The sequence below is a fragment of the Fistularia commersonii genome, chromosome 17, assembly GCF_037954325.1.
Source record: "Fistularia commersonii isolate RoL2024-O1a breed Wild chromosome 17, RoL_Fcom_v1.0, whole genome shotgun sequence".
In the NCBI taxonomy this organism is placed as follows: Eukaryota; Metazoa; Chordata; class Actinopteri; order Syngnathiformes; family Fistulariidae; genus Fistularia; species Fistularia commersonii.
The window spans coordinates 5,274,726-5,302,466 of NC_141300.1; the positions used below are offsets into that span (position 1 = coordinate 5,274,726).

General features: G+C 39.6%; 4 protein-coding genes across 4 annotated transcripts; 2 read left to right on the forward strand and 2 right to left on the reverse strand.

Moving 5' to 3' along the window:
* Positions 1-612: 612 nt before the first annotated feature.
* Positions 613-4,094, reverse strand: LOC147224845 (seipin-like). Its single transcript, XM_086162584.1, has one exon. It carries the CDS (start codon positions 3,815-3,817, stop codon positions 2,534-2,536), a length of 1,284 nt encoding a protein of 427 aa, XP_086018710.1. The 5' UTR covers positions 3,818-4,094; the 3' UTR covers positions 613-2,533.
* Positions 4,095-4,124: 30 nt separating this feature from the next.
* fnbp4 (formin binding protein 4) lies at positions 4,125-12,630 on the forward strand. The gene is made up of 17 exons (XM_086162583.1): positions 4,125-4,316; positions 4,799-4,876; positions 5,000-5,130; positions 5,909-6,083; positions 6,468-6,615; positions 6,750-6,852; positions 6,943-7,290; positions 7,404-7,593; positions 7,670-7,788; positions 8,151-8,255; positions 8,523-8,656; positions 9,686-9,843; positions 10,151-10,452; positions 10,542-10,659; positions 11,030-11,223; positions 11,360-11,511; positions 12,108-12,630. The coding sequence occupies exons 1-17, from the start codon at positions 4,193-4,195 to the stop codon at positions 12,196-12,198; spliced, it is 2,670 nt and encodes an 889-aa protein (XP_086018709.1). The 5' UTR covers positions 4,125-4,192; the 3' UTR covers positions 12,199-12,630.
* Positions 12,631-13,906: 1,276 nt separating this feature from the next.
* agbl2 (AGBL carboxypeptidase 2) lies at positions 13,907-24,425 on the forward strand. The gene is made up of 22 exons (XM_086163065.1): positions 13,907-14,017; positions 14,618-14,745; positions 15,155-15,328; positions 15,426-15,533; positions 16,119-16,269; positions 16,668-16,923; positions 17,128-17,517; positions 18,237-18,379; positions 19,006-19,165; positions 19,337-19,463; positions 19,877-19,977; positions 20,059-20,165; positions 20,692-20,770; positions 20,857-20,973; positions 21,070-21,150; positions 21,244-21,342; positions 21,980-22,052; positions 23,183-23,314; positions 23,416-23,440; positions 23,523-23,725; positions 23,894-24,020; positions 24,170-24,425. Exons 2-22 carry the CDS (start codon positions 14,637-14,639, stop codon positions 24,423-24,425), a joined length of 3,018 nt encoding a protein of 1,005 aa, XP_086019191.1. The 5' UTR covers positions 13,907-14,017; positions 14,618-14,636.
* tmem17 (transmembrane protein 17) lies at positions 23,858-26,779 on the reverse strand. Its single transcript, XM_086163077.1, has 5 exons — positions 26,539-26,779; positions 26,281-26,384; positions 25,893-26,006; positions 25,640-25,783; positions 23,858-24,983 (listed from the first exon to the last, which is right to left on the reverse strand). The coding sequence occupies exons 1-5, from the start codon at positions 26,648-26,650 to the stop codon at positions 24,891-24,893; spliced, it is 567 nt and encodes a 188-aa protein (XP_086019203.1). The 5' UTR covers positions 26,651-26,779; the 3' UTR covers positions 23,858-24,890.
* Between the last annotated feature and the right edge of the window lie 962 nt (positions 26,780-27,741).

Genomic DNA, 27,741 nt, shown 5'->3' on the forward strand with positions numbered 1-27,741 from the left:
TGCAGTAAGATTTTGATACAATGATGGATGGTTTGAATCAATTAGTGCATTCCTTATTCAGACTAATCAATAATTCATCTGATAGATTGGGACTGTAGCTTCGGGTAAAGACTGCTACTGGTCCTTAGTATCATTGCTGTAAGCTTCTGATATGAGGATTTTGTTTTCGGAGGAGTTGCAATTAATCACAGTTCCAATAAACTGTTCCAGAAACAATATTGTTGCACTATACTGTATGTATCTCAAGTCAATGTGTATGCTTCAGGGTGCATTTAGGCACTTCAGTAAGTATATGAACACATCTGTCTCTATTGTCTTTTTATAGAGTATTATATGACAAATGTTAATATACTATAAATAATTAAGGCAAATATCCTCCTACGCCACCTTTGTTGCCCCTGTAACAACCTTTTAAAACCAATTTCCCTTCTGCAGTGACTTCCATATTGCGGAACTGAGGAAGATATATATTTCATGAAAAAACGTTTGTGTGTTGTGAAAAGTAGAAAACTGGACATTTTACAAAACACAATGAAATATTTTTGTATGACTCTGAAACACTTCCAACATTTTTACAATCATTTTTTCACAGCAACAGAACAAAGTAGTTGACTTCTGTGTTTTAATCTCCTCCGACAGCTCCGTTAGTACATCCACAAAGTAATTCAACACAATAGTTAACTGTTTTCATAGTAGCAATTGTCCTTGAGCTAGAACATTTTGTGGCAGCAAATAGGCCAGCAAGGCCTACAAAGCTTACCCTATTTGTTGTGTTTTCCTTCAATGTTTGACTCATCATTAATTAGAAAGGAGTTGGTTCCTGGTAGGTTTGTGGTGAACACCTCATAATTGGGATGCCACTTTTCTCAAAAACTAACAAATTTGAAAATCATACATCAGTTGCCAAGTCTTTGGGGCAGTTCTTGTCTGATTTTGATCATAAGCCTTACATTTTTAGTAAACTCTGGCTCCGACTTGCTTGCTGTTTGTCAGCTGTTTGTCTCAGATGGTAAATAGGGACAATGGTCATTTATTGCACAAGATCCCAGAGAGCCTCCTCAGGGGACTGTTACAGTATATTTTGATCCACCGAGTACAGCTAGAGGGCTTTTGATGACGGTAAAGCTTGGGAGACCATTGGCATTCAATGTAAAAATGTTGGGACACTAAAAAATGTAAGAATAATTGCTAGAAATTGTATGAAAGAAAAACAGCCTTTTTGATGACAGATAACTACACCTTACAGCTACATCTGATGTGACATACATGTATTGTTTCGTGTACTCGGAAAGGAAGAAAAAAAAAATCTAAAAAGACCCTGCCCCACTCCCACATGACTGTGACCGCACACTTCCCTATTCACAGCACTGGGAGTGCTGTGATTAGGGAATTCACATATTTGCAAGTGCTTTAACACCACTGTTCTCAGCAGACAGAGAAAAAGCATCTCAGTATGTTATTTTTTATTCAGCATCCAATCAAAAATATCTACTTATTTATCTCCAGAGACATACATATACTTTATATGATAGACCATGAGATGGCTGAGTAAAACACACATATCTTTGGTACAAATGACTTCCGCATAACTTACTACCGGTAAATATTTTCATAGCTTCGATCAGAAACCCATCAATAAGTGCTTATGTCATATATGATAAGATGACTGACCAGCATCCACAACTACCGTCTCCTTGACATTCTCTTAATATTCATCCAGGTTTAAGTGCAGATTTGTATACATTTAATGGAGATGGAAACGTAATCGGTTAAAACACACATCTAAAACAGTGGTGTCTGTGAAAGAAAACAAAGACTGTACGGTCCAAATGGCACCATAGCATTATGTACGATGACTGAACTCCCAACTCTGTAAAACAGTGGAACTTTCACCACAGCAAGTAACTAAAGAGAATGTTTCTTTTGGAAAAATAAAAAGGAATAAGTGTAACAAACCTCTAACATGACTTAAGCAGGACTTTCGGTGACATGATTATTAAAATTAAAGACCACAGTTTCTGTCAATTTTCCAAACCCAATGTTTCTGTAGCAAAGGTGCTTAAGTGAAAGGAGTGTCACAAGGCCTCCTTGCCTGCATCTTCCTCTTGGATGTTAAACTGAAATCCTTTTATTTATGCAGTCTGCATGTGTGCCTCCACTTCTTTCAGCTTGCAGTGATGTGACAATGAGCAATCTTAGACAGAAGCAATACAATAAGAGCAGGTAAACAGTGTGTTGGCCAACACCAACAGTATTGTGTAAATTCAACGCATGTAATACTGTTAAACACACAAGAAAAGGAATGTAACACCACCTGCTATTGGCAGCATCAGATCTCTCCATAATAAGATTGAGAAGGCTTCACAACTAATAACACAGTAACTCAGTAGACATTACAATTTTACTCCAAGGAATGGTGAGACAGCATATATGCTGGTATGTTAGCTTTATCTTCATGCGCACTCGCTTTTCATGCATCCATATTGGTAACAGCTTCATTAGTATACACAATGCTAGCTATCTGGAGGTACTCTTAACTGCATGCCGCCCCTTGAATCACAGGATCCTTCATCTGAAGACCTCTGTGACGGAGGCCAGTCTCGCCTTGGTCGGGCTGTAGGCGTTCATCCAGTACGTCTGTGTTTCTTTCCAGTGCTTCACCATCACAAGACCCTTCGTTCTTGGTATCTGCCACCTCAGCCCCAGAGGCTTGGGAGCCCTCTGAGGGCTTCTTTGACGAAAGCTCTGCCACCGTGTCATTGGCCTTGAGATCAGATGTCTCAGATACTGGTCCAATCACTCTGGGAGCAGAAAGTTCCTTCTGGGAATTTTCTTTCTCCATGCGCTTCCGAGCCTCCTCCCGCCTCTGCTGGATGCGAGTGTTGTCACCCATCATAACCCTGATGCGGACTTGATCTGGAGGCCATATTCCACCCCAAATGAATTGCAGGTAGCTGAAAAGCACAATTACACTGAGGAAGGCAAAGTTGGTGGCTACGCCAACCACAGCAGATGTCAGAGGGAAATTGTACAGCACATATCTGATACCAGTGAAATAAGCATGGATACGAAGCTGAGAGGAGTAAATCTGCACACGTTTAGATTGGATCTCAATGACTGCTCCAACAGTGGGTTGATAAGTATTTGTCTTGTAACTAGAGAAGAGCTCAACCTCTAAAAGTTGCTTCTGCTCGGTCATCCCTGACAGAAGGAAAGGGGAGAAAAAAAGCGTACTGAGAGTTTGCAGAAGACTGGAGCGGTAATGCAGCATTGTCGATCGTCCAACCGATGACACTGTCTTTCCACCCTTAGTGTAGCACCTCATCTTGACCATGAACATACCCAACTGTTCATTCACTGGAGACTCCGGCATTTCTAACTCCAAAGATATCCGGTACGGCTGGCCATATGCCATCACCAGGTCTTTCTCGTTCTTCATGAAGGAGATGTTGCCCGTTGGAAACGAACAAAGAGAAGACTGGTGGGCATCACAATCGGAGGTATAGTAGAAGTGCACGGGTGTGGAGAAGCTGACAGTGGGCATGTAGGAGTAGTAGAAACTACCGTAGAGGAAGATGGACACCCAAAGCAGCAGAACCAGGACACAGAGAAGGACAGCCGCCTGAAATAAAGTCCTCCGGGCTTTGAGCAGAGTTACAGCCGCTACGTCATGCAGCCAGTGCAGAACCAGTCCCATCGTTCCCATCGCGTCCGAACCAGACAACAACGAGCTTCTTCTGGTCCTGGCTTGTGCAGCTCTGTCTTCTTCGGGCTCTCCTGACTCCTGCTCCCGCGGGGGATTCTTACGTTCATACATTTATGGGCGGCTCCCTGTCTAAACTTTAGATACGCTTTCCTCCACTTCCCAGATGCGAACCTTCCACAGCTAGCATCCCATCGAACACAGGCGACAACTTTACCCCATTTAAGGGCCTTAAGTCCATGTACCTAATGATTCCCCAAAAATACAAGAAAGTCCTGGGATATTCACGTTTTAAAGTTGTTGTATAACACCGTCTTATATCCTAAGCTTGTTAGTAACATAGTTAGCTTTCAGTAATCTGCGAAGCCGACTAACCAAAAACACGACCCCGTGCCCCGGAAGTTGATTGTTTAACCCTTCACTGCCTTGTGTTGTGCTAGCTAAACGAGGAAAATAGTGAAAGGAGCGGGCCCCTTCAGACGGACGGTGATGAGAAAGAAAAGTCGTCTCACTGGAGGAGCAGTTGGAAGGAGAACTATTTTACAGCTTTCGCCCCCTGGGCTCCGTGGTGGGAACACCGGAGAGAGGGAAGAGGGACTTTCGGGAACAGATGGTATGTTTTAAGGCGTTATTTTAGCAACGTAAGCTTGTTAGCCGTTATGCTACAGAGGTAGCTAGTCTCCCAAGATTAATAATTACAACCATTTATTATTCAATAATTGAATAGTTCTACACACAAAATGGCTACATCGCCGTTAACATTTAGCTACAGTGACACTTAAGACGTTCTGAATTACATATATCCATACTTTAGTTAAGCTCAACGCGCTAAGCTAAAAACTAGCAAGATACATTTTAGCATTCGCAGTTGGGCCTGCGACGGTTGTGCTAATGTTCAGACTAGCATGACAAAAGTCTTAGAGGCTCCTGCATTGTTCTAGCTCGCGTCACAAGAGAGATATTTCTTTGGCTTTTCTCTGGTTTTCGGCTGTCATCGTTAGTTGTCATAATGAACATTTGGAATTGCGTTTTAATTTGCTGCGGTTAAGGTATTAAAAGATCGACGAGACTCATTTGCTCCCCTTTTTTTTATAGATGAACAAGAGGGTGAAGGACAGAAAATTGTAAAAGAGAAACGAACCACCATGAAGGCACCTACAGTAAAGGCCACAGGTACGAATGACTTATTTGCTAACCGCAGGTTGTTGTTTTTTTTTGGTCGTTTCGTTTTTTTTATACTGGGACTAAAGTGAGAGCCATTTTGTCAAATACAAAATCCTCAAACTCCATGTGTAGAGGGATTGTCCTTGCTTGGAGCCTATGAAGACAGTGATGAAGAAGAAGCTGGAGACTCGCAGAGATCGGCAGCAAGTGCTCAGCGCAATCAGTCAGCTGACATCGACAGTACATTAGCCAATTTCATGGCGGTGAGTATCATGTGTTCATTGAGTTTGCATTTGTTTAATGTTTTCCGCGAACTTGGTTATCCAATCAGAGTTCGTAGAATATTAAAATGAAGAATCAGATTTCGGGGTAAAAGATAGAAATCTCTAAGTATATCTTTAAGGACTTGCAATGTTTGTTGTATGTCAGTCATTTTAGTGACTGTATTGCAGAAACTGCTTGTTTGATAGTTTGACTGACATTGCTGTCCGTAAGATAAGATTAAAATTTCAAAGTTACTTGGCTCGTTTTGGCACAGTTGTTGTAATATTTTGCCCTTTTGTATGCATAGGGGATGCATGAAATTTAGATGCATAGATCTCCATCGCATTGCTGTCTCAAATGGCACATATTTCAATTGTGTGAAGATGTATTTAAAAAAAAGTGTCAGTGATATCTAAAAATAAGGTATGTGCCTCTGAGCTTTACAGTAGTCACAAACATAGTAACCGCTTTGTCATGTCATTGACACGTCAACTTGCATCCCCCTTTGACTCTGATATCAGTGGAAAACCACAACAGGGAAAAAATAAAATGGTGATCTTTAATCTTGTATTTTCATAAGATTAAAATCTCAATCATTTACAACAAATGACTATGATTTGTGGCGGGAAACAGGGCAGGATAGTCTTGAATGACAGCACACTTAGTGGCTTCAAACTTTACAAAATGTTTTTTTTTTTAACCATGGATTTAGTTTATCAAAGGTGGAAAACTCATGGCAGAGAGAATATTAAATTGCATTTACTTTTTTCATTACAGGAAATAGATGCAATCACCACTCAGCCTACTACAGATGATGGAGCAAGTCATGCTCCTGTCCCAGCGAGTGCTCCCCCCAAACCTGAGGTTAATGCTCAGCAGTCAGGTGCTAGTGAAGGACAGGCTCAACAAAATGCCAACTTTGAGTATAATACTCAGTACTCATTAGCAGGAGGTAACTGTCTGCGCTCAATATGAAAAATGTACACATGATTTCTTGGATTTATGGATTTCTAGTTTATAATATACATTATATCACAGGTAGGCTCACAACAGTTGTAGAATACATTGGCTAAGCCAACTTGTATGACAGGGGGGGGTCTGCAGTTCTTATCACGAACACATCATGAACAGGGATGTTCTCATCTTACCCCTGTGATTATGACAGGCAGTGAATGTCAATGAAAGTCACTGCCCTTTCACAAGTCATATCTTATTCTGTTGTGTAAGTGGTAGTACTTACAAAAATAATCTTTATTATACTGAACTACTAACACTTTTATGTCACCTGAACATCCACATTTCTTTGCGGATCACATTTTATGTCATTGTTTTACAGTTGGTGTGGAAATGGGGGACTGGCAGGAGGTGTGGGATGATAACTCAGGTTGCTATTACTACTGGAACACTCAAACCAATGAGGTATCCTGGGAGCTGCCTCACTACTTAGCTGATCAGGTGCAAAGCCTGTCTCAGTATGCCAACAGGTAAGAATGACTGACAAAAGATTTATAGAATATATCAATTATGCTTTATGAGAACTGAAGCTCAGATACCATAAAACTAAATGTTTTGCATATTAAGGTAATGGGAGCATCTGTTTTGTGTATGGCTATTGCAGCTCAAATGTCAATGGCAATGGTACAGCCCATGCAGGTTATTACACTGATGACCAACATGCGCCTGCTGCAGCTCCAACATCGGTCAAAGAATCCAAAGTCAAGGCAAGTCTAAGTCTAGTATAAACAAAGAAAAAATGTTGTAATGCAGAAAGGTAGTTATTGTTTTAATGTAATTATTTTTTTCTTTAATAGGAGGTAATACAGAGTGTTGTAGGCCTCACTAGTGAAGAGGAAGAGCGGCATGGAGTGGCCGCATCGCTGCTTGGTCCTTTAATCCCCTCAGAAGTGAAAGACACAGAAGAAAAATGGAGAAAAAAATTGATTAAAGGTCTGGATGAGACTGAGACCAGTGTGGATTCCGAGGGAGATCAGGGTATTCGCCCCACCGGCTCTCCTTCAACCCCTTTGCAGGAGGCAGACTCTTCTCAGGTAGCTGAGAAGGAGGCTGGAACAAAGAAGCAGTCAGGAGACAACTCAGACAATGAGGAAGAAACAGAGGAGGACACAATGGAGCTGGAACTGGCACTTGAGAGGAAAAAGGTTGCTCAATATATCTTCAACTTTCATTTATAAAAAGGTTATATATGCCTTTTTGTTTACAATATTGTCATATATCAATGGGACCTCTCTACATCCATACCTCTAATTAATAGGCTGAGCTACGGGCGTTGGAGGACGGTGATGGAAGTGCAGGAGGCTCCAGTCCTTGTTCTGAGACAAGTCAAGAAGCCTCTGGTTCTCATAGCCTGCTGAAGAAAAAACGCTGGAAAACTGTCTTTCCTAGTGCCCCTAGTCCTGAATCCACCAGTCGCAGCTCTGACCCTCAGGAGAACACTCAGATGCGTAAGTTCTAAGCATGCTGCTGTATGTAAAGAATATGCCAAGTTCCAGCATACCTAATGCTCTTCTTTCATTTTAGCTGTTTCTAAAGTCCCAGAAGTTAATGAAGAAGGAGAGGAGAAGGAAACTGACAATTCTGAGGAGAAACCATGTATAAAACCTCAAGCCAAAGAGGAAATAGAAACGCCTGAGTTAAAGGTAACGAATATCTGGTCTGTTTGAATTTGCTAACATGAAAATCCGATAGTGATCCATATTTCAATGTAATGTGCCATTTTGCAGCAACCACCCAGTCGAGATGTATTGACAATTTTCTTTAGACCTAATATAGTTTAATGTATGTTGTGACGTCTATTCCAATGCAGTTGATTTTGAATACGGACAACATGATGTTGTGTTATTGTTTTTTATTGTTACTCTGCCCCCAAAATTTGAGTAGTTTCTTTTTTAACATTGCATGTCACAGCTTTTACTTTATACACGAGAGTCCAGTGTTGGTAAGGTTCTTGCTGTGGTTACAATCATAAGCCTTTCAAGATGTAATTATTGAATAATTGTAGTTTCAGATTGGAGAACTGGCAAACACCTTAACCAGCAAAATGGAGTTCCTTGGCATAAACAAAAAGGCAATTTCAAACTTTCAACTGCTCCTGCTACAAACGGAGGTAAGAGGATCATTTTCAACCAGCTTACAATTATGGCTACCTCAGTGCAGCACTTTTTAAAATATTTATTGCCCAATTTTCATTCATGTAATTTTGCTCATAGACATGTGGTTATAGATTAATATTTAAAATTTCTATTATAATACATCACAAGGTGTCATCCTTCAAACCTACTGTAATTCTTTGTGAGATGCTAATCTATTTTGTGACTCTTTAGTCTTTCTGTCTAATCACTTCTCCTCTCCCTTTCTTTTTTTCCGTCTTTAGACACGGATTGCTGACTGGAGGGAGGGCGCTCTGAATGGGGTCTATCTCCGCCGCATGCTGCAAGAAGCTGCTGGACACATAAAATATTACGAACTTAACGCCACCCCTAAAGGCTGGTCCTGCCACTGGGACAGGTACGCGCTCCTTACCTTTCACATCTCTAAACTCCCTCGTCCCCCCCCAAAAAAGCCCATCATGTGGCTACACGCCCCTCACTCCTGAGGTTGCAGACTTTTTAACATGACTTGAGGAGAAGCTTAACCAGTCCAGACCGGGTGGACCAAAATACAAACCAGAAACAGACTCTTCAGGTTTCTGTGGTGCAGCTAGCATTCTGCCTTTCATGTACTGATAAGGGAACCTCCGCTCAGGGCCAGCCGGCTCCCTGCTTAATATACCTGCCACAGAGAGGAATCCGTGTCCTGATAAGACTCTAAAGCTCTTTATGAGGATATCTCTAGACTGATTTTGAGTCCAGTCAGTGGAAAAAATGGGGGGAGGGGGGTGCTATTAGAGAGGTTGGTCGCGTGGGAGAGCTTTGCACTTTGCAGGACTACAACCCCCGAATGCAATGCAGACATTGATGTCCTGGAAGCGCCGAGTGTCACGCATCAAATAAAAGGTGAAGATGGAGCAATGACGGGAATCCAGCAGGTCAGACCAACTCTATTTCATGTCTTACTGTTTGTTATTTTCTTACTGAGACAACTTCAATCTAAGTTACAATGACTGTGTGCTTGTAATTTTCTGACCCGTGGTGGTTGTTGTTGGAGGTGATGATGATGATGATGATGATGATTATAATGATGCTTCCTCCCTGGCGTCGTCCTGTGTCTGGGAGGGAATGGTTGTCTAAAACAGAACATATGTGACAACCATGGTGTGAGCTGCTCAGTGCTACATTCAGGACCAAGAGATGATTTGTTTTGGTTTAATTGTTTTTGAGCAAAAGGTGGGTTACCTATCCACATCCATAAACACTCTGAAATTGGGCCCTTCTTCTTGATCGTGAAATACGCTTTCCCTACCAAACACACTTGCCCCTCAGTGTGACAACTATGTCCACTCCCATGCCCACTGTCCCAGGGTATCATGCCAGTCAGTCAACAGCGAAGCCATTCGTTGAGACTCTTGCCTTCTATCTCTGTTGTCCCACTTTTTAGAGAGCACAGGCGGTATTTTTATGTCAACGACCAGACGAGTGCTTCCCAGTGGGAGTTCCCTACGGAGGAGCAGCGGGAGGAGAGTGCGAAGGGAAACCAAGCCTCCCACACAGAGGGTTCCAGTCCAGGGGATGCCAAAATGTCATCGTCAAGCACAGGTGGGGTTCTACATCGGTCTTCATTGTGACATTGTTCAATGGTTTGTATGAGATCTTCAGAGGAGTATTTCTGAATACATTAGTATAGAAGAGCAGACTATTTGTGAATTGTTGTGTAGCTGTGTGCTCTAGAGAAATACCTGTGCATGAATTGATCCTATGGAATCAAACAGGGCACAGTGTTAAAATGTTGCAGGAGCCACTGTTAGCGAGAGCCTAAAGAGTTATCGAGAGGAAGAACAAGCAGGATTGTGTGCATGTTTATTATTGCTATACTGGACTAACAGCATGGTTTGTACCTCTCCAGGGTCATCGGCTTGTCCCCCTGCTCCACCACCAGCACCACCTCAGCCCAGTGCTACGTCGTCTTTTTGGTCACCATCTCAACCTCCTCTGCCTGACAGTCCACCTCCACCCACCAACTACCCCCCACCTCCGCCACTACCGCCAGGATCTCCTCCTCCACCACCTCCACCTCCTGACAGTGATGGAGAGATCATGGAGGTGGAGATGGAGATGGATGATGATAATGATGGGGAGCCTCCAGCTCCTGGAACAGAGGAAGATGGCAGCGGCTGGTCTTTACCTCCAAGCTCAACTAGTATCAAGGTATTGCTCTTAGTATTTGTAGCTGTTTTTGCTAATTTTTGATACATAGCCAGAAAATATTCATGTTTATTTTTTTGTTAATTGTACAGGCTTTGGAATCTTCAGGTCCTCTGGGGAAGGGTCAGAAACGCAAAGCCAGTCAGATTGGTAAAGCTGTAACCATTGGCAGTAGTCCTATTCTCTACACCCAGCCTATTGCTAATGCAGGTACAAGTACAAGCATGAACTTCACGAGTACAAGTCATCCTCTGAAACCGCATACAAGCCCAATATTTTGCTGTTAGGATATTTTACCAGTCAAACAAAAATATTCAGTTGGTCAAACGCCAGCCTTTTGGTACAACAGGTAATGAATGATGTGGTTGACCATTTTTGTAGCACCAACATTCTTTTTCTTTTTTTTAAAATCGATTGACTTTAAGAAATATTGAATAAGAAATTGTGAGATATCTAAAAAAAATGTCTGCAATTTGTTTCAATGCAACTTGTTCATAGGTTAAGCACATATTTTTGAGGGTTATGTAATTTTCAAAACACCTGTAGTTTCACCTACTAACACTCTGGTTTTCCTTTGTAGCTCCTTTAATGGCAGCAACAGCTTATTGGGCAGTGCCAGCCATCGCTGCCCCTTTGGTCCCCTCTGAGCCACCGCTCCCACCTGCCCCAGTGCTACCCCCACAGCCACCATTGCCACCACCTCAGCCACCACTTGAGCCTCCTGCACCCAAAGTTCCACCAATAGAAAAGAGCAAGAAGCCGAAAAAAGATAAAGTTAGTGTCAGAGCTCATAAACGCCTTCCTTTTCAGTTTTAATCGACTCTGGTGCACAAAAAAGTTTTGCATGAAAATTATCTCATAGCAGTGTACCTCCGTAACACACCACTGTTGTCTTTGTCTAAAACTGAAGAAAGGTAAAACCAAAATGCCTTCGCTGGTGAAGAAGTGGCAGAGCATCCAGAAGGAGCTGGAAGAGGAGGAGAAAAGCAGCTCCAGCGATGAAGACAGAGATCAAATCAACAAGAAGAGTATTGAGGACTGGAAGCAGCAGCAACTCATGACGTAGGTCACTGCAACATACATACATTGTCACCAACACTTAACTAAATGTGTGGGGGAAATTTGGAATTTGACCCCGATCACTAATGACTTTAATTAAGATTTAGGAGTCGAGGATTTATCCTCCTGATTTTCTAATGATTTCTATGCAACTGAACTAATGTCAAGTCGATTGTTAGCAAGAATTCATCTAAGGTTTAGGTATTGTCTTTCTGATTTTAAAGTGGACCAATAATAAACAGCGTTTTCGAATAGGTTTCAGTAAAACTTAAAAAAAGAGCAATTAGCATATGGAAATTAGACTCTTAATAGTCCCATCTGTTTATTCTTGTTATTATTAGAGAAGTTAATTCCAAAATAGAAATTTCTTAGATTTGCTTTAAAGATATTGAGGGTATTCTTTATCTAAATATGGACAGAGAAATAGCTCATCAAAAATACATGATATAAACAAAGGTAGATGATTATCAATGTATGTATGGGTAAATTGCCCAGCCCTAATAACCACAGTGTTAAGTGTAGTTTGATCCATGTTTCTTCTGTTATCTTATTCTCAGTGATCCTATTGTAAGTTTTGGTAACTGTTTTTTATCCTTCAGGGGGAAAGCGTCAAAGAATGCCAACTTCGAGGCACTTCCTGATGACTGGAGGGAGCGAATAAAGAAAAGGAAGTTGATGAATAGCACATAACATCCAGATTGGGCAGCTCATAAAACTTTTTTCAATCATTACCATGTCTTTGTTCCTTCTTCCCAGCCTAAATCCAATCGAAATTGGTTTTGGGCTTTATATTCTGTGTTCATGATGGAGCTATTCAGAGGATCTTCTTGACCAGGCCATTCAACACAGGGTGTGAATGTCTTTCCCCCCTTTTTATAGCCAGCCACTGGTGTAACTGTGCCAAATGTATTCAGTTTCTTGATAGATTCTGTCTGATGATTAGCACAGTGGGTGGATTTTTTTGAACTGGCTTTCATTCTTTTTCTTATTTTTAATTATTTTTTTTACAACTTTGTACATAAATGTATAATGGTATCATGGTATACGCCAAGCTGTGGAAGGGGGTGGACAGGGTGTCTTTTGTGTACATTTGTAAAAAGTTAATAAACTGTTTTTTCCAGAGCCATTTGTCCAGATGTTCTAAACTTAATTTCAGTCCATCAGCAATATCATCAGTATATATCTCGATCAGGACCACTTCTGAGTTTCATCAGGAACTTGAGACATAGAATAATAGTATAATTACAGATACTGGTATATGTTTCATGTTACAAATGAATATGCATTTCATATGATAAGTATTCCAAAGGTATTGCACTCTTCAACAGTTGAAATGATTTAACAGCCTGAACAGAACCCACACAATCAAACCCTCACAGAAAAACCCAGTCAGAACTGATCTAAAAAATGATTTTGGCCCCTGTGGGCACATTTACATTGCCGTTGTTTGCATTATTCAAGTTTAAACATCTACTATTCTCGTATTCTTGTTTTGGTTTAATACAGTATTCTTGTGCTGTAAGTTCTCAGGTTAGTATTTTTGGTGCCTTTCTGCAGTTTTTTTGTATTTTATGAAGCACATTTTTCTTGCTCAGTGTTTCCGCTGTGAATCCATCAAGGAAGGACACTACTACTGTGACCTTCGCTTCACTTAGCTGGTTTGTTTAAGACAGTGTGTGAGAGCCCAATGTATTTTGACATTTGCTTTGATGCACATGGTCCAACTGGACAAAGCCTAGATATCCATGTACTGTAGGAGGTGCTAGAACAAAAGTGTTACCTCCTCTACCCATTATTGTTTCCAGATTTCTTGTCCTTTATTGTTAAGTCTTTATTCATATCATTTTATCTGTGTACTTGACAAAAGTTCTTGCCAGGTTTGCCTGTCAGCCCACCTCACCCCAATCCCCAGAGTCATTCCCCTCTCCAGAGCAGCCTTTTCCCTGTCTTAGTTCTGTCTGGTCTGTATTTATAGATGCTAATCTGGAGGGAGGGGGCTGCATGAGAAAGGCACCCCCTACCTCAATGTGCAAGGGGTAAACCGATGATGTAACATAGGTTAAACCACAGAGCTTGTAAAATTAAAAGCTGTGATGGCTTTTTGAGTACTTCCCAATAAGTTTACAAGTCCACAGTTGTAGAAAAATGAATGCACGTAAATCAGTTGGAAAAGATAGTTCAGGTGGAAAAACATTACAGAATGAAATTTAAAAAAAAGTTTTCCTTCCCCCCCAAATGTTTTTTGTTCTTGTCACTGAATTTTTGGGTTACATGCATTGAATGAGCTCCCGCTCCAATGTGACGTCATAAAAGTCCAGTGTGACGTCGACACTGAACTGAGACGGTTGTTGAAACCATCGGTCGCATAGCAACGGCTTACCCCCCCCCCCCCCCAAACCCACCGTAACCCATCTCTGCCCCAGCCTTTTGCCGTTTTACTGTGGGAAATAATTTGCCCGTTTTGTAAATATTTCGTTCAGCAAGTTCACTATCCTCAAAATGTAATGGGGTAAGTTTGACCGGTAAACCGAAGACTCAGCAGCAACGTGGAATTCGTTCAGTGAAGCCGAAGATAGTTCGAGTCACGGAAAAAGTAAAACTACCATGATTTACAGAGGCAGTATTTTGAACTGGCGTTCGTCTTTCCGTTGGCAGTAAACGGTATTTAAAGGAGATAAAATAGAAAAACGTTTGAACGGACAAGTAAATATTTCATCAGTTCCCCCCTCCGAGCTAATTGGCGTGTATTTTGCTACAGGTGTTTATAATTATTATAGTTGTTACTATTTTTATGAGTTGCGGTAACGTTATGGAATGGCAAGGCATTGTTAAAAAAATAGAAATAATATATAACACTTTCATTGTAGTTTGTAAGTCAGTTAATCCTGGCCTTAGTAAAAGTTCTAAAGCAGCAAGCAGAAGAATAGAGGATAGTACTTCTAGAACAATCCAAACTAAAATATATTCACCTTATTGATCCTAACCTCCTGAAAAAAAGTTAATATTCACAAAGCTATTGTGATAGGATAATTATATTTATGTCTATATAAGGGTTGCTGTAGCTGAGAAGAAAATCCACATCTAGAACTTTACCTATTTTTCCTTTCAGGTAGAGGAAATCATCAGTCATGGCTGTAAAGGCAATCAGGAATTGGTGGAATAATTTCAAGCAGGACAAATCTGACACCTCCGTCTCTAATGTGGAGGAAGATGAGGATTTGTCACGGAAGAGGCAATGTAAGATGTGAATATGAAGACCACATTATGATAGCCTGCATATAGAATTGTTTTTACTGAATAGGAGCAGGATATTTTGTGAATTACTGCACCTCTAGGTTTGAAATATGGATCATCTATCTGATTTGATGTCATCATGTTGTCATCTGTCATACAGATTTTGATATGGAAGTACACATTACAAGTTATGATAAAAAGACTGGATGTATATAAGGGCTGTTATCCCATGCTTATTATAAATAAAACAAGGGCCTTTTCATGGATTAATCAGGTGCAGCATAATCAAAATTATGAAAATGATTATTTTGTGACAGAATTAAGAAGTGTGACCCAATAAAATATCTTCACTATATGCAAAGGGTTTGGCTGGAAGTGCTGGAGCGTGATATACACTCATTTGTCCACTTAGTGTCCATGGACCTAAGTCAGACGTTGCGGACCAGGCAGCTGCTGGTAGACTTTAATGGCCGGCGACCAGTTCTGAGCCTAAGGGCCCCGCTGGACCTGGTCAATTTCTCCAGTGTCTCCCGTCCCCGTTGGCCCATTGAGTGTGAGGTCATCAGCAAGGCTATCCATCACATAGGTAATGCAGATATTTATGTAGAATATAACATGATTGCCAAACAAACACTTGAGAAATCATCATGCTCCTCTGCTGTTTATTAACTTCCCTGGAACAGAATGGGAGCCCCTTGAGCCAGAACCTTTTTACAGTCCCACAGGACATGAGAGGACACCTATGCCGACTGGAGAGGAAAGGGGAAAAGTTGTATACTGTATCGATCAAGGTAACATTATGAATATAAAGTGAACGCTCTGTAGTTGGATTTGGCTATTACAGAAGTGAATAAGTCAACCTATACTGAAGGCTTTTTTCAGTATCAATGTCTGCCTGCTTTAGGTTAATGATGTTCATTTCAGATGATATGTTTGAATGGCTTTTAAGATAACTTCTCAGAAAAAAATTAACTAAGAAAGCAAAGACTTGGCAAAAACAATATTTTTTTTCCCAGAAATATACATTATACAATATAGGCACAAAATAGGAGTAACTGATGTTTCAAAAGTTGTAGTTAGGTGCCTAATTCCTCAGGGTCCAATTTTAAGGGTTGAATATGTAAATATATGCTCTATGACATTAGAGGGGACACAGAGAAAACGCAATGTGCAGGTGCTGATAAGAGAAATGTTCTTTTTTTTTTTTATTCAAACAGGGCATATAAAGGATTGTGTGTTTATCTGCACAATAACTTGATTGTTGTTGATTCAGTGAAAGTCTTTTGTGTAAATAATGTATCCTTTTGGAGATCTGGGCTTTTGGCGAATCTCCTTTCAAACTTTCACTACTTTCCTCTTGTTTTCTCTCTTTTAAGCCACCAAGTGTCCATATTTCACCAGCTCTCGTGTTGGAGGATCCAGAGGGCCCATTAAAAGCACTACATCATATGATGACAATCAAACAGACCTCACCCTTGATTTTGAGTCACGATTTGAGAGTGGCAACCTCCAGAAGGCTGTGAGAGTGTGAGTCTAAGGCAGGCAATTTCAAGTAGTGGTCTGAGGCCATTGGAGGTTATCCCCAAATTGTCATTCAATTATGAAGTTTCACATGGAGAATGTCTCGCTTTTTATGATTTTATTTCAGTCACGTGTGCATTCTTTGAATGAATGCAAAACCATTTTTTTAAAGTGCTAGGAAAACCTTGAGGAGTAGAATAGTGTCAACCAAGAGAAATCCTGAATAGCTTGTCAGAATGAATCCTCAACATCTCATGCATCATCAGTGTACTTTGTATGTTTGTAGCTGGATTGCAATCAGTTCAAAATCCACCATCAATCGTTTTGCAGATCTCTTTCATGTTGTATTTTGTGCATGTTGGTTTCTTCTGCTGCATCAGGCTTGTCTCCCTCTGTCTGTTCAGGGGTGTTTATGAGTATGAACTCACCCTGCGAACAGATATGTACACCCAGAAACACACGCAGTGGTTTTACTTCAGGATCAGAAACATGGCGGCTGATGTGACCTACCGCTTTACCATTGTCAACCTGATGAAGAACAGCAGCCTGTATTCACAGGGCATGAGACCGCTCCTCTATTCTGAGAGAGCTGCGAAGGGAGAAGGTGTGGGATGGCAACGCATCGGCTCTAACATCAAATACTATCGTAACAATGCTCAGGTAAGTGGCCCTAATTACGTTACCCGCAAGATTTTCTTAAGTTGATTATTAAAAATACGTACTCATCAATATTTTAGAATAGAAGGTAATGGAAGAATTCTTTCCAACTGCTGGATAGTTGCGTACCAATTTGGTGTACATTTGGACCGATAATTGGAATGACCTGTCTATCTTTAATAGATATCTTTCTGTTTAAATGCCCAGGAAAACGACGACACCAATGCTCTTTACTCACTCACCTGGACTTTCCAGTTTCCCCATGAGTCGGACACCTGCTACCTGGCCCACTGCTACCCCTACACATACACACACCTACAGCGCTATCTGAGCTGTGTTTCCTCCAACCCATCAGCAATTTCATACTGTAAAGTGAGGGTACTGTGCCATAGCCTTGCTGGGAATGCAGTGTACGTGGTGACAGTAACGTCCCCAGGAGGTGGCAAGATTCAGGGCAGGGCCAAGAAAGCTGTTGTGGTTACTGCTCGAGTGCACCCTGGAGAAACCAACAGTTCTTGGATGATGGAAGGATTCCTTGACTTCCTGCTTGGGGACTCTGATGATGCGCAGCTACTCCGGGACACATTTGTTTTTAAGGTGAGGAAGCTCATAACTTAACAGGACCGTCTCAGAAAAATAGAATATTGTGATAAAGTTCTTCATCTTCTGTAATGCAATTACAAAAACAAAAATGTCATACATTCTGGATTCATTACAAATCCACTGAAAAATTGCAAGCCTTTTATTATTTGAATATTGCTGAATATGGCTTACATCTTAATATAACTCCACAATCCTATCTCAAAATATTAGAATATCATGAAAAAGTAATTTTTGTTTTTTTAATTGCATTACAGAAGATTAAGAACTTTATCATAATGTTCTAATTTTTGGAGACAGTCCTGTGTATTGCCCCTAATATCTTTACCATTACATCAAATACGGTGCAGCATATTTGATAAAGTTGAGACTCATTTCAGCAAAAAAGGTTCTCTTTTTTTTCAAGGGGAAAGATTGTGTAAGTCAAACCATTTTACTTTCCCCCCACTTTTAAAGATAATGACAACTGATAAATGTTTTTTTTCCCTGACAATTTTCTCTAAATTCTTCCCTTGTTGCCCCTGAAAACATCCAAATTCAAAAGACAAATATTTTTTCAAATTACAACACTAACAAATATATAACTTGCTGTCAACTGTCACCAAATTTGTTCGTGGTTTGGGGGGATTCATGCATTGTGACACTGTTGGCTCTGTTTGTATAATCCCTTTGAGAATTTCCAATTCAATATACTGTTTTCCTGGATGATGCTGCAGGTGGTGCCAATGCTGAACCCAGATGGTGTGGTGGTGGGAAACTATCGCTGCTCTCTGGCAGGCAGGGACCTTAACAGAAATTACAAGACTGTACTCAGAAATTCTTTTCCCTGTGTCTGGCACACCCGGAAAATGGTGGAGAGGTGAGACCAAATACTGAAATTGACGACAGACATCATAGTCCACAAACTGAGAGAACCATTTCATACTGCTGTCAGATATATTTTTTGGCAATTTCACTTTCACTTTCATCCTCAGTAACCCTTTCTCTTCTCTCAACTTTCTCTGATGTTTTTTTTTGTCGGGTAAATTACTATGGTTAAAATATAACTATTGGCTCAATCACTATTTATCAATTTGAGATCTTCCTGTATACTTTGTGAAAATACCTTTTTATGTCTTGTTCCTGAAGCGGAAAAAATTTTAAGTCTCAAGGCTTAAAAACTTTACATTCTAATAATGAGATGGTTATATCTTAAACTACGTTGGATACAATGAATTAATAACACACAATTCATAAATTTGTGATGAATGTTTTGCCTCTGTTGATAGATAAAATGTGATATAAATATTTAAGTTGTTCTTTCAGATTATTTTTCAGCCAAGGTTCAAGTATTTGCTGTGTAAATACTTGAAATTCAGTTATCTACCATTTGAAACATTATAATGTTGTTCGTACCATGATCCAGATTTTTATTCGTTTAAAATTTTCCAATGGAAATATTATTATATTACCATCTTAAAACTGTTTTTGTTTTGTTTTCTCCAGGTTGATGGCTGAGACTGATGTTGTTGTTTACTGTGATTTTCATGGCCACAACCGCAAGAACAATGTCTTCATGTATGGTTGTAACAACCGTGTTGATGCATCATTAAAGCTGCACGAGAGAGTCTTCCCCCTTATGATGAGTAAGAACGCCACCAATAAGGTAAAGATAGCGTTTACTGTTTTTGCTACAGTGCACACTTGGTATGTAATAAGATCTGTAATGAAATACTACCTGCATGAGGCATGGTTAATTTCTTGTACAGCAGTTATGATGTATTCCTTGCACTGAAAACATTTTTATATAAGAGACCAAAAGCACAGTTTTTCTCAGTTCTCCTTTAAGAGCTGCAAATTCAGGATGCAGAAGAACAAAGAGGGCACTGGTCGAATCACCATGTGGAGACTTGGTGTTAGAAACAGCTACACCATGGAGGCCACCTTTGGCGGCTCAACTCTGGGTGGGTTTAGGTTAATGTGTTATTTGATGTGTGAATGGTTCTGGAAAACATTCAAGTTTCCCTAAATAATTGTAATGTCTGGGTATATTTTGCTTGCCTTTGCTGGCTAACTTTAACTGTCCCAGGATTTTTGGGGAAAAAAATTATGCATTTTAAGACTTCCTAGTTCCTATATTTATTGTACCTCCTTGTTAAAACCAAATTATTTTTCACAAGATTAATTGATGGAAGATTTGTTAAAGTATTCCTTGTCAAATACAAAGCAAGTGACTGGCCACCTTTTCTTTTCCAAAAACAAGAATAGCACTCTTACCTTTTGGTTGAACTGTCTTTAGAAAAGAGTGGGAATCTTGGTGTGTCCGTTTTTGTGTCCCATGTATGTCAACTGCATTTCTGTTTTTTGTTTGAATTAGGTGACAGGAAAGGAACACATTTTACCATTCAAGACCTCAAGTCTTTGGGTGTTTGTTTTTGTGACACCTTGCTGGATTATTGTGACCCTGATCCATCTAAGGTGAGGTGCTGTTTTTCCTCCCCAAAAACTCTGTAGTTCAAATTTGATTCCCTGATTGTAATTTTGAGCAATTTTTTACAGATCAGTTACTGTCTGTCCGAGCTTTCGGCACTGTTGAGAAAGGAGGCCAGTGAGAGGACAGGCAAGGACTTGGACAGTAACTTTACCATCTCGGATTTGGAAACAAGGTAATAAGACTTCTTTCAGATGATTTTTTTTTAAAGTGAAAATATACTGCTCAAAAAAATAAAGGGAACACTTGAACCACACAATGTAACTCCAAGTCAATCACACTTCTGTGAAATCATAGTGTCCACTCAGGAAGCAACACAGATTCATTTTGACTTGTTTTAAGGACGTTACATCAAAGTTGGATTAGCCTGGAGTGTGTTTTTACACTAAAATTCTGAGTGTGATTCCTAATCCAGACCTCCATGGGTTAATACGTTTAATTTCCATTGATCATTTTTGTGTGATTTTGTTGTCAGCACATTCAACTGTGTAAAGAGCAAAGTATTTCATCAGAATATTTCATTCATTTAGATCTAGGATGTGTTTTTTAAGTGTTCCCTTTATTTTTTTGAGCAGTGTATTTATACACATTAGGGTTGACAATGATATAAAGGTAAGTGGCTGTGATTTTATGAACAGGCTATGGTTTACCGTTTTTTGTCTTATTTACTCTGAATTTCTATTGTTTTTTTGCCCTCACAGCACGAGTGGTTCAAACAGTTCTGATTCTGATGGACCACCAGCTCATTTGGTGGACCAGTCAGAAACGCCCAATCAGGAGGTATACTGACATTGTAATGCTTCATGTGGGTGTGAGTATGTGTGTGTTAGAGTGAGAAAGTGATCTATGCTTGTGTTCTTTCACAGCAAACGTCAATGAAGAAGAAAAAGAAACGCTTGAAGAGTCGTAAGGAGAGAAACCAGCAGCGACCAGAATCAGTCAAGAATGACAATGCAGAAGTCCTGCAGAGCAGCATCGAGCGAGTAAGAACTCAAATGTCACATCAGCTTCTGCAAATACCTGATTTATGACTGAATTAATAGCTTCAAACATTACTGACGGGAGCATGACCATCACAGGAGTCCAACTTTCCCAATGAGAATGGTGTTAAAGATACCATCCAAGAGAGGGCTGTGAGAAGACGTGGGAAGAAATGGCAGGTGGGACTTAGGAAGATGAATTTATTCTTACAGTGAGAGGAAGTGAGAAGATTTCCCTCAGTTCTCACTGATAATTTTCCTGTGCTTACGAAGGTGAACAGTTCGTTGAAAAAAGCTGGGATCTCTCCTGCCAAAGCCAACCCCGAGGAGAACATTCAGGTGAACCTGTGGCAGGACTGTGATCCTGTCAAGGTAAAGATGACCACGAACCATGATGGAGACAATAGTCCACAGCTCGAGCAACCTTGAGACACAAGTTTTTTTAAGACTATCTGGCATTGATTAGACAAGAGTCGACATTCAATGATGATAACAAAAGGGGTCTAAAAACAAACCCAAACACACTTTTAACTTAAAACTGTTCTAGTGTATGGTTGGCAAAACGGAGGGGAGTATGGAAGCGTCATGAAATAACCGATTGTATATGTAAATGTTAGGTATCCATTGAGGTGTTTTTTTTTTTGTTTTGTTTTTTTTTTCAAAATTTCTGAGAAAATACCGTTGGTAACTCTGCAAGAAATCGCCCTAAGATAATTAATATATAATATTGATAATAACAACAATAATTATGATAATAATTTCGAAAAATATCAGAAATTGACATGTTTGTTATCAAATCTGTTTTTGTTTTTTTGTATTTTTTTATGAAATGTCAAGAAGACCAGAATTCATTATTGATTTTGGCTGTGAGAGGGAAAGATCTTTCCAATAAATATCATTGGCCAACAGATAAAAATTGTCCTTATATGTCTTGACAGCATAAATGTTCTGCTGCTCTTCACTTTGATCTGTATCACGGTGGTTTAACAGGGGACACTCTGTGTTTTAGGATAATTTTTTGGAAGACTTGAGGGCTGTAAAACTGCATCGTCCACACGTCAACACAGCGTCCTCTCACCCCGGTACTGTATGCTGGGGACGCTCATCCTTATGAGAATCCTCCAGACCAAAACATAACGACGACAGAGCGGGGAAATTTTACGTTTTTGGCTTTGTGTGTGTGTGTGTGTGTGTGCGCATTCATGTAGGTGACAGATGTAGGGTAGGTGTTATAAGTGTAAGGAAGAAGAAGATGAGGAAGAAGAGAGAGAAGAAGAAAAAGAGGAAGAAGAAGAAAAAAAGAGAGAGGGAGAGAGAAAAAGATACTGTGTTTTCTGGGGATATCTCAGATCAAGAGGCAGACGCGAGAGAACTTCAGGGTGAGACTGATAAATGGGGGGCGTATGTACAATATGCTAACAAATACAGTTCCGTGTGCAGGCAAATTACAACATGGTAAACTGAATAGTTTTGTGATTAATGCATGATGAGTTAAAACAAGGCCCTACCACTTATAACCCCTCCGTCTGATCACACACGTTAACAAGGATTGATACTTCACAGGAGCTTGATGGCATAGTCCATTTATATCAAATCCAAGCCGTCTTGAATTCCCCTTCTCTGAAAGAGGATAGAATCATGAGTCTCCCAACAGCATTGACATTTAGTGTATCATGACGGTCGAACAATGAATCTGCATTTAATAGTAGGAGTAATACGTGAGGCCCTGTGGAAATCTTCATAAGTACGCTGTAACAACATACACATCTATCAACAAAATGTTCAACAATACTACAAAATGACATCAAAAAGGATGCTATAGATGCTAGGAAATAATAAGAGATGTCTGTAACATGCCTTGTCGAATAAGGCTCAGAGTAGTTGATCTGAGAATGTGTTGTGTATATTATATTTCCTTTAAAAACTGCTTTATTGACAATAATATGGGTAATTTAAAAAAAAACCTGTAGTAGTTAACAACAGCATTACGTACCGATTATCTAATTTCAGAAACAATTAGAGAATTGAAGATACATATATGACCTTTTGCAACGCACAATAAAATGTCATATACGAAGACCTCCAATATGTATACATTAAAAGCCCAGTGATAAGAGTTACTAAACATCTATTAAGTAAAGTATGCCATGACTTTGAGTTATAATTTTACTTATATAAAATGAACAAAACGTTTGTCTCTTTTTTTATACAGAGCAGAGGAAGTACTCTTCCCGGCTGCTGCACCTTCGTTCTCTCCATCCGCTTCCCCTGAGTTTCTTACATTCCACCCGACAGCTGCACCGCCAACCTGCACAGTCTTTCGTCTCCTGCAAAGTCTTCAGAGGTTTGATCTTCATGTTTTGTTCAGAATAGAAGCGAATGATAAATGTGGAACATGAACAAGTATTTTTGAGTCTGCTGTTTTCATTCTGTCTCTCTTTTCAGGGATATCCCCTTCACTTGCTGAAAGGTAAAATAAACCAACAACCTGAAATTCTTTCTTTACAAATAAAAGCCATGGAGTTCAGTTCACATGTGTGATTTCCTGTCAGTGGCAGGTCTCCTTTGATGATGTTTGATGTTACAGCAAAGCTGCAGCCAAGCCTCACCACTGACAAGTCAAATAAATACAGCAACAGTAGCTCTTTACAATACTTAGATGACTATTTTGCGTCTGAGGGTTTATGTACCTCACAGGGAGACATGACCAAAGCCAAACTAAAGGATGAGGAATGTGAAGGAGGTTCGTCTGAAGGTACCATTTCATATTCTCACAAGAATTTCCCCTATGGAGATCAATAAAGTTTATCTTATCTTATGGAATGTCTTATGGAATATATGGAGGCTTTTTCAGATTTTTGTGTGTTGATATAATTAGTAAGTGGGATAGTATTTCAATCTTTTTATTGATTATTGATTTCAGTGAGTTTGCTACCCATGAGACCGGGTAACCCCATCGGAGAGGACCAAAATGATCTCTGTCTGAAAGACACTAAACCACAAAACTTCTTTGTGCCTATTCTGAGTGACACAGATCTGCTAAGGAAGAGGTAACTAATGTCTATTCATCGTTTTTCCTTCAGTGTTAGTGATAATAACGAGGAAATAATGCCTGATAATTGTGCCATGATTAGACCATTTTTTGATGTTTTTGATAAATGACAGCTCAAAAATTAATGTGCTTTTTCAATTTCCTCAGACTATGCAAGGAGATTTTAGGAGACAAACGGCAAAAAGGTGTTTTACCCCCAGTGTCAAAGTCTATGGGTTTCAGGAAATTGGCAATTCCACGTCCACAGAATAGCATCCCTGTTGGGCTACAGGCTGAGGACATCAGGCACCAAAGCTTAGGAAGAGGAAATCAAATAAGTTTGGCTATAAAGACACCGGAGATCATGCTACCATCACAATCTGGTTTCCTTTTCAGCACAAAATTAACAGAAAATTCTGATTGAATTTTAGTGCTTCCATTCTCGGCCCAGTGATGTGAACCTTTTCTGTGCTTACATGGACTGACTTTACACAACCTGTTCTCACCAAGATCATAATAAGGGGTCCAACTGGATACATGAAAAAATTGAACACATCAAAAATACTTAAAATGCCTCAAATAAAACACTAACTTGTGTGCATGATTCATCAGTTGATGCTCTGTATTAAAATGTATTTTCAATAATGCTATTGTCTTCATTTGTCAATACTGGTGAAACTGATAACAAACATCTGACTAAAAACAATACACAAGTTCCACAGTATTTATTTTAAAACCATAAAATAATCTGAATAAATATATATTCCAAATGTACAAAAGTATGTTCAATGTAATTGGCTACACAAAAAGTATTTTTCCAATGCGTCATTGAAAATGTCCCAGCTCCAAAAGCTGATGGATCTTGATGTATTGGGATGAAGCGGGGATATTAGGGCTTGAGATGTCCTTCAAACTGCTGGAGGTGAAACTGGTTTTCTGTGTGTCTGACCAGGTTCCGGAGGGCCGCAAAACCAGTCAGTACCTTAAAACAAACAAACAAAACAACTATCAATTGAGAAAACTTCACACAAATATGATATATTTATATTTACAGTGGGATCAGTTTAAACCAAAATATCTGTTCTTTTTGACATTTTGATATATTGGTAGAGTTTTTACTTCCCCTTTATCGGACCGTTGCAAATTTAAAAAAATCCTAACTTTTTGACAAAAATAACCTTGAAATTGCACATTAGTCATGGGAAATAATCAGCAGGGAACTTTTAATAGTTTACAAAAAGAAAAGATCCAAAAATTAGGGGAAAAAATGTTGATTATGTACAGATGTCCTTTAACATTTATCTAATTGAAATGATTCCCCATTTAATCAATTAATTAGAAATTCAGTTGTTATTTACTTGGGTGAGTTTAAATACTAGCTGATAGTTATATATATCTAATTACCAGAGAGGAGCATCTGAAATTCATAGATTTTTTTTTAACCATATTGCCCAGACCCATTTTTCTTTCTTTTTTTTTGGCTGCCACTGATGCACACGGCAAAACTTACTCTGGCAGTTCTTGATAATTACGATAACATATAAGGTGGAAAGCAACACATTTTCCTGTCCTAACCCTGTACTTAAGCACATACATCATTAAATCAAACGCCAGTCTGGGAAAGAAATACAATCACACCTGTGTGACGATGAAAATTGCTAGAATAATGTGAATGCCTCTTTCCAGGGGCAGAATGAGAATGCCTTCGTTGAAGAGCTGAAACAGAATGAGCGGGAGCTGCAGCAAGACACTCAGGAGCCAAAACCCAGCAAGCTCTGCTACCTGAAACACATGTCAGTAGAAAAAAAAACTCATTCTGAATGTGATGTGTTGATCTAGTTTGCATCAGTGTGTTACTTATTTGTGTGTGTGTGTGTGCGTGGTGTGCTACCTTTGCTTGCAGGTTCCCTGCATAACCAAGATAGAGTCGAATAGCTTCAATCACAGTCATCAGAATGAGAACAGTCACAAGGATGAACCTATAGTAGTCTGGCAGGGAAGGGTACTAGTAGAAACGACAGTAACAACAACAATTCAGAAATGTCAAACTTTATAATCCAAAGTGTCAACCATGAAATTGTACATCATGCATCATCCAGGTGGGAATATTTACTTCACCATAGCAAGTTCTGCATGCATTTTACAGTACTATTGGTCGAATGTAACCTTAAGGGAAAGTAGATGTTGCTGTTTACACTCAGTCAGAAAAACAAGGTGACGTGACAATAACTTTCACTGCGTAATCCCGTTGGATTGCCGCCTCCTGGCCTTTTCCTCACCTTGACGTGCAGCATCACAGTTTCACTGATCCACCACAGGGGGAAGAACCACATGTTAAAGAAGAGGGACATCTGCAGCTGGACGCTGGACAAAATCTGGCCATCTAACAAAAAGAAGAAATCATTAAAGAAAATAGCAACATCGCTATGAAACGACATCCGGATTCCAGGCAATTCCGGTGAAAACGGTGAAAACCAGCCAGACCCTCGCCCCCTTCACGTAGCACCAATGCTAACGCGAGCTAGCTGTTAGCTTACCCGGTAAGGACGTGTCGCGTTCCGTTGACTGAAGCGGAGATGGACTGTGGTCGAATAAGGCATTCCGAGAAAAGTCCTCTAAACGCCTTCTGATCCTCTCCGGCATGTCCATGGATTCAAACACCTTCTATCTTCTTCCAACAAGAATCGTGTTAAAACTTTAAAGAACAAAGTATAAACATAAACACAGTTTCCACTTTCCGGAAGCAAAAAAACAACAAAACTTTCCGGAAGTTCTACCCCTTGACGGTCAACTCACTTGTTGCCATGGCAACTCTTTCCCTTTCCTTTTTTGATTGTCAGATACTGTTTTTTTTTTCCTTTTTTTTTCTTTTTTTTTGTTTTTCAAAATTATAATGTCAATAATTGACTTTTGCACAAAAAGTGCAAACTGAGTGTTTGCACAGTACAACGCGGGTTGTACTTCAGGAAGCGGAAGTAACAAGAAAAAAAAAAATGAACATTTTCCTAAATGCGATGAAATAAAATACAGAGTCGTCTTAACACTAAAATTGCTGGAAAAATTCGGTGATTAAAACTCGCTTTGGAGCAAACTGAAGCCAAATCTGCACAAGGGAAGGTCAAACGTAATGATTTTCTTTTTGAAGAATTTGTATTGTACATCGTTTTCCTGTCTTTGACAGGAAATGTCTCAGAAGACTCACAAACGTTGAATATTTAGTAGGATATACGTAGTATATTTATTATCTTTCGCTCCTTTTTATAATGTCGAGCTTTTGGACTTGAATAACGGAATTGTTCCTGTACGCACCACAACAAACTGTCCTTAGGAGTCACTACGCGCGCAATAAATTTTAAGAGAAGGACAATTATATTAGTTATTATTCATTACTTTTTGAGACGGATGGGATGACAAAAATCTATGCAGTTTTTATCGACTTTTGTTCAAAAGTAATAAAGAAAAGGTACTTAGTTTGCTGCAGGCTTTGCACGCTGTGGACTGACTTTTACATTAAAAAATGAAAATAATGTAGTGAGTCAAAAATATCTGGGTTTATGTTAATGCTTGTTTTCTGTTTGATTTTGGGGTTGCTGGGAATGATTTACGATAAAAGAGATGGAAAAACACGTTTTATCGTTACTCGGGTGTTTTCCCTTAATAAATGTCCCTGACAAAAACGCTACAATAACATGTACATGTATTGACTACTGAACACCATCAGGTTAGATATAAATATGGTT

Excerpts from the sequence above, each read along its gene's own strand:
- LOC147224845 (XM_086162584.1), bottom strand. The coding sequence starts at position 3,817 with ATGTATGAACGTAAGAATCCCCCGCGGGAGCAGGAGTCAGGAGAGCCC.
- fnbp4 (XM_086162583.1), top strand. The coding sequence starts at position 4,193 with ATGAGAAAGAAAAGTCGTCTCACTGGAGGAGCAGTTGGAAGGAGAACT. Across the intron at positions 6,616-6,749 it reads CTGTCTCAGTATGCCAACAG|CTCAAATGTCAATGGCAATG; the intron begins GTAAGAATGACT and ends TGGCTATTGCAG. Across the intron at positions 11,512-12,107 it reads AAGCAGCAGCAACTCATGAC|GGGGAAAGCGTCAAAGAATG; the intron begins GTAGGTCACTGC and ends TTTATCCTTCAG.
- agbl2 (XM_086163065.1), top strand. The coding sequence starts at position 14,637 with ATGGCTGTAAAGGCAATCAGGAATTGGTGGAATAATTTCAAGCAGGAC. Across the intron at positions 23,315-23,415 it reads CTCCTGCAAAGTCTTCAGAG|GGATATCCCCTTCACTTGCT; the intron begins GTTTGATCTTCA and ends CTCTCTTTTCAG. Across the intron at positions 24,021-24,169 it reads ACAGATCTGCTAAGGAAGAG|ACTATGCAAGGAGATTTTAG; the intron begins GTAACTAATGTC and ends CAATTTCCTCAG.
- tmem17 (XM_086163077.1), bottom strand. The coding sequence starts at position 26,650 with ATGGACATGCCGGAGAGGATCAGAAGGCGTTTAGAGGACTTTTCTCGG. Across the intron at positions 26,007-26,280 it reads CTGTGATGCTGCACGTCAAG|TACCCTTCCCTGCCAGACTA; the intron begins GTGAGGAAAAGG and ends CGTTTCTACTAG. Across the intron at positions 25,784-25,892 it reads CAGGGAACCTGCAAGCAAAG|GTAGCAGAGCTTGCTGGGTT; the intron begins GTAGCACACCAC and ends CATGTGTTTCAG.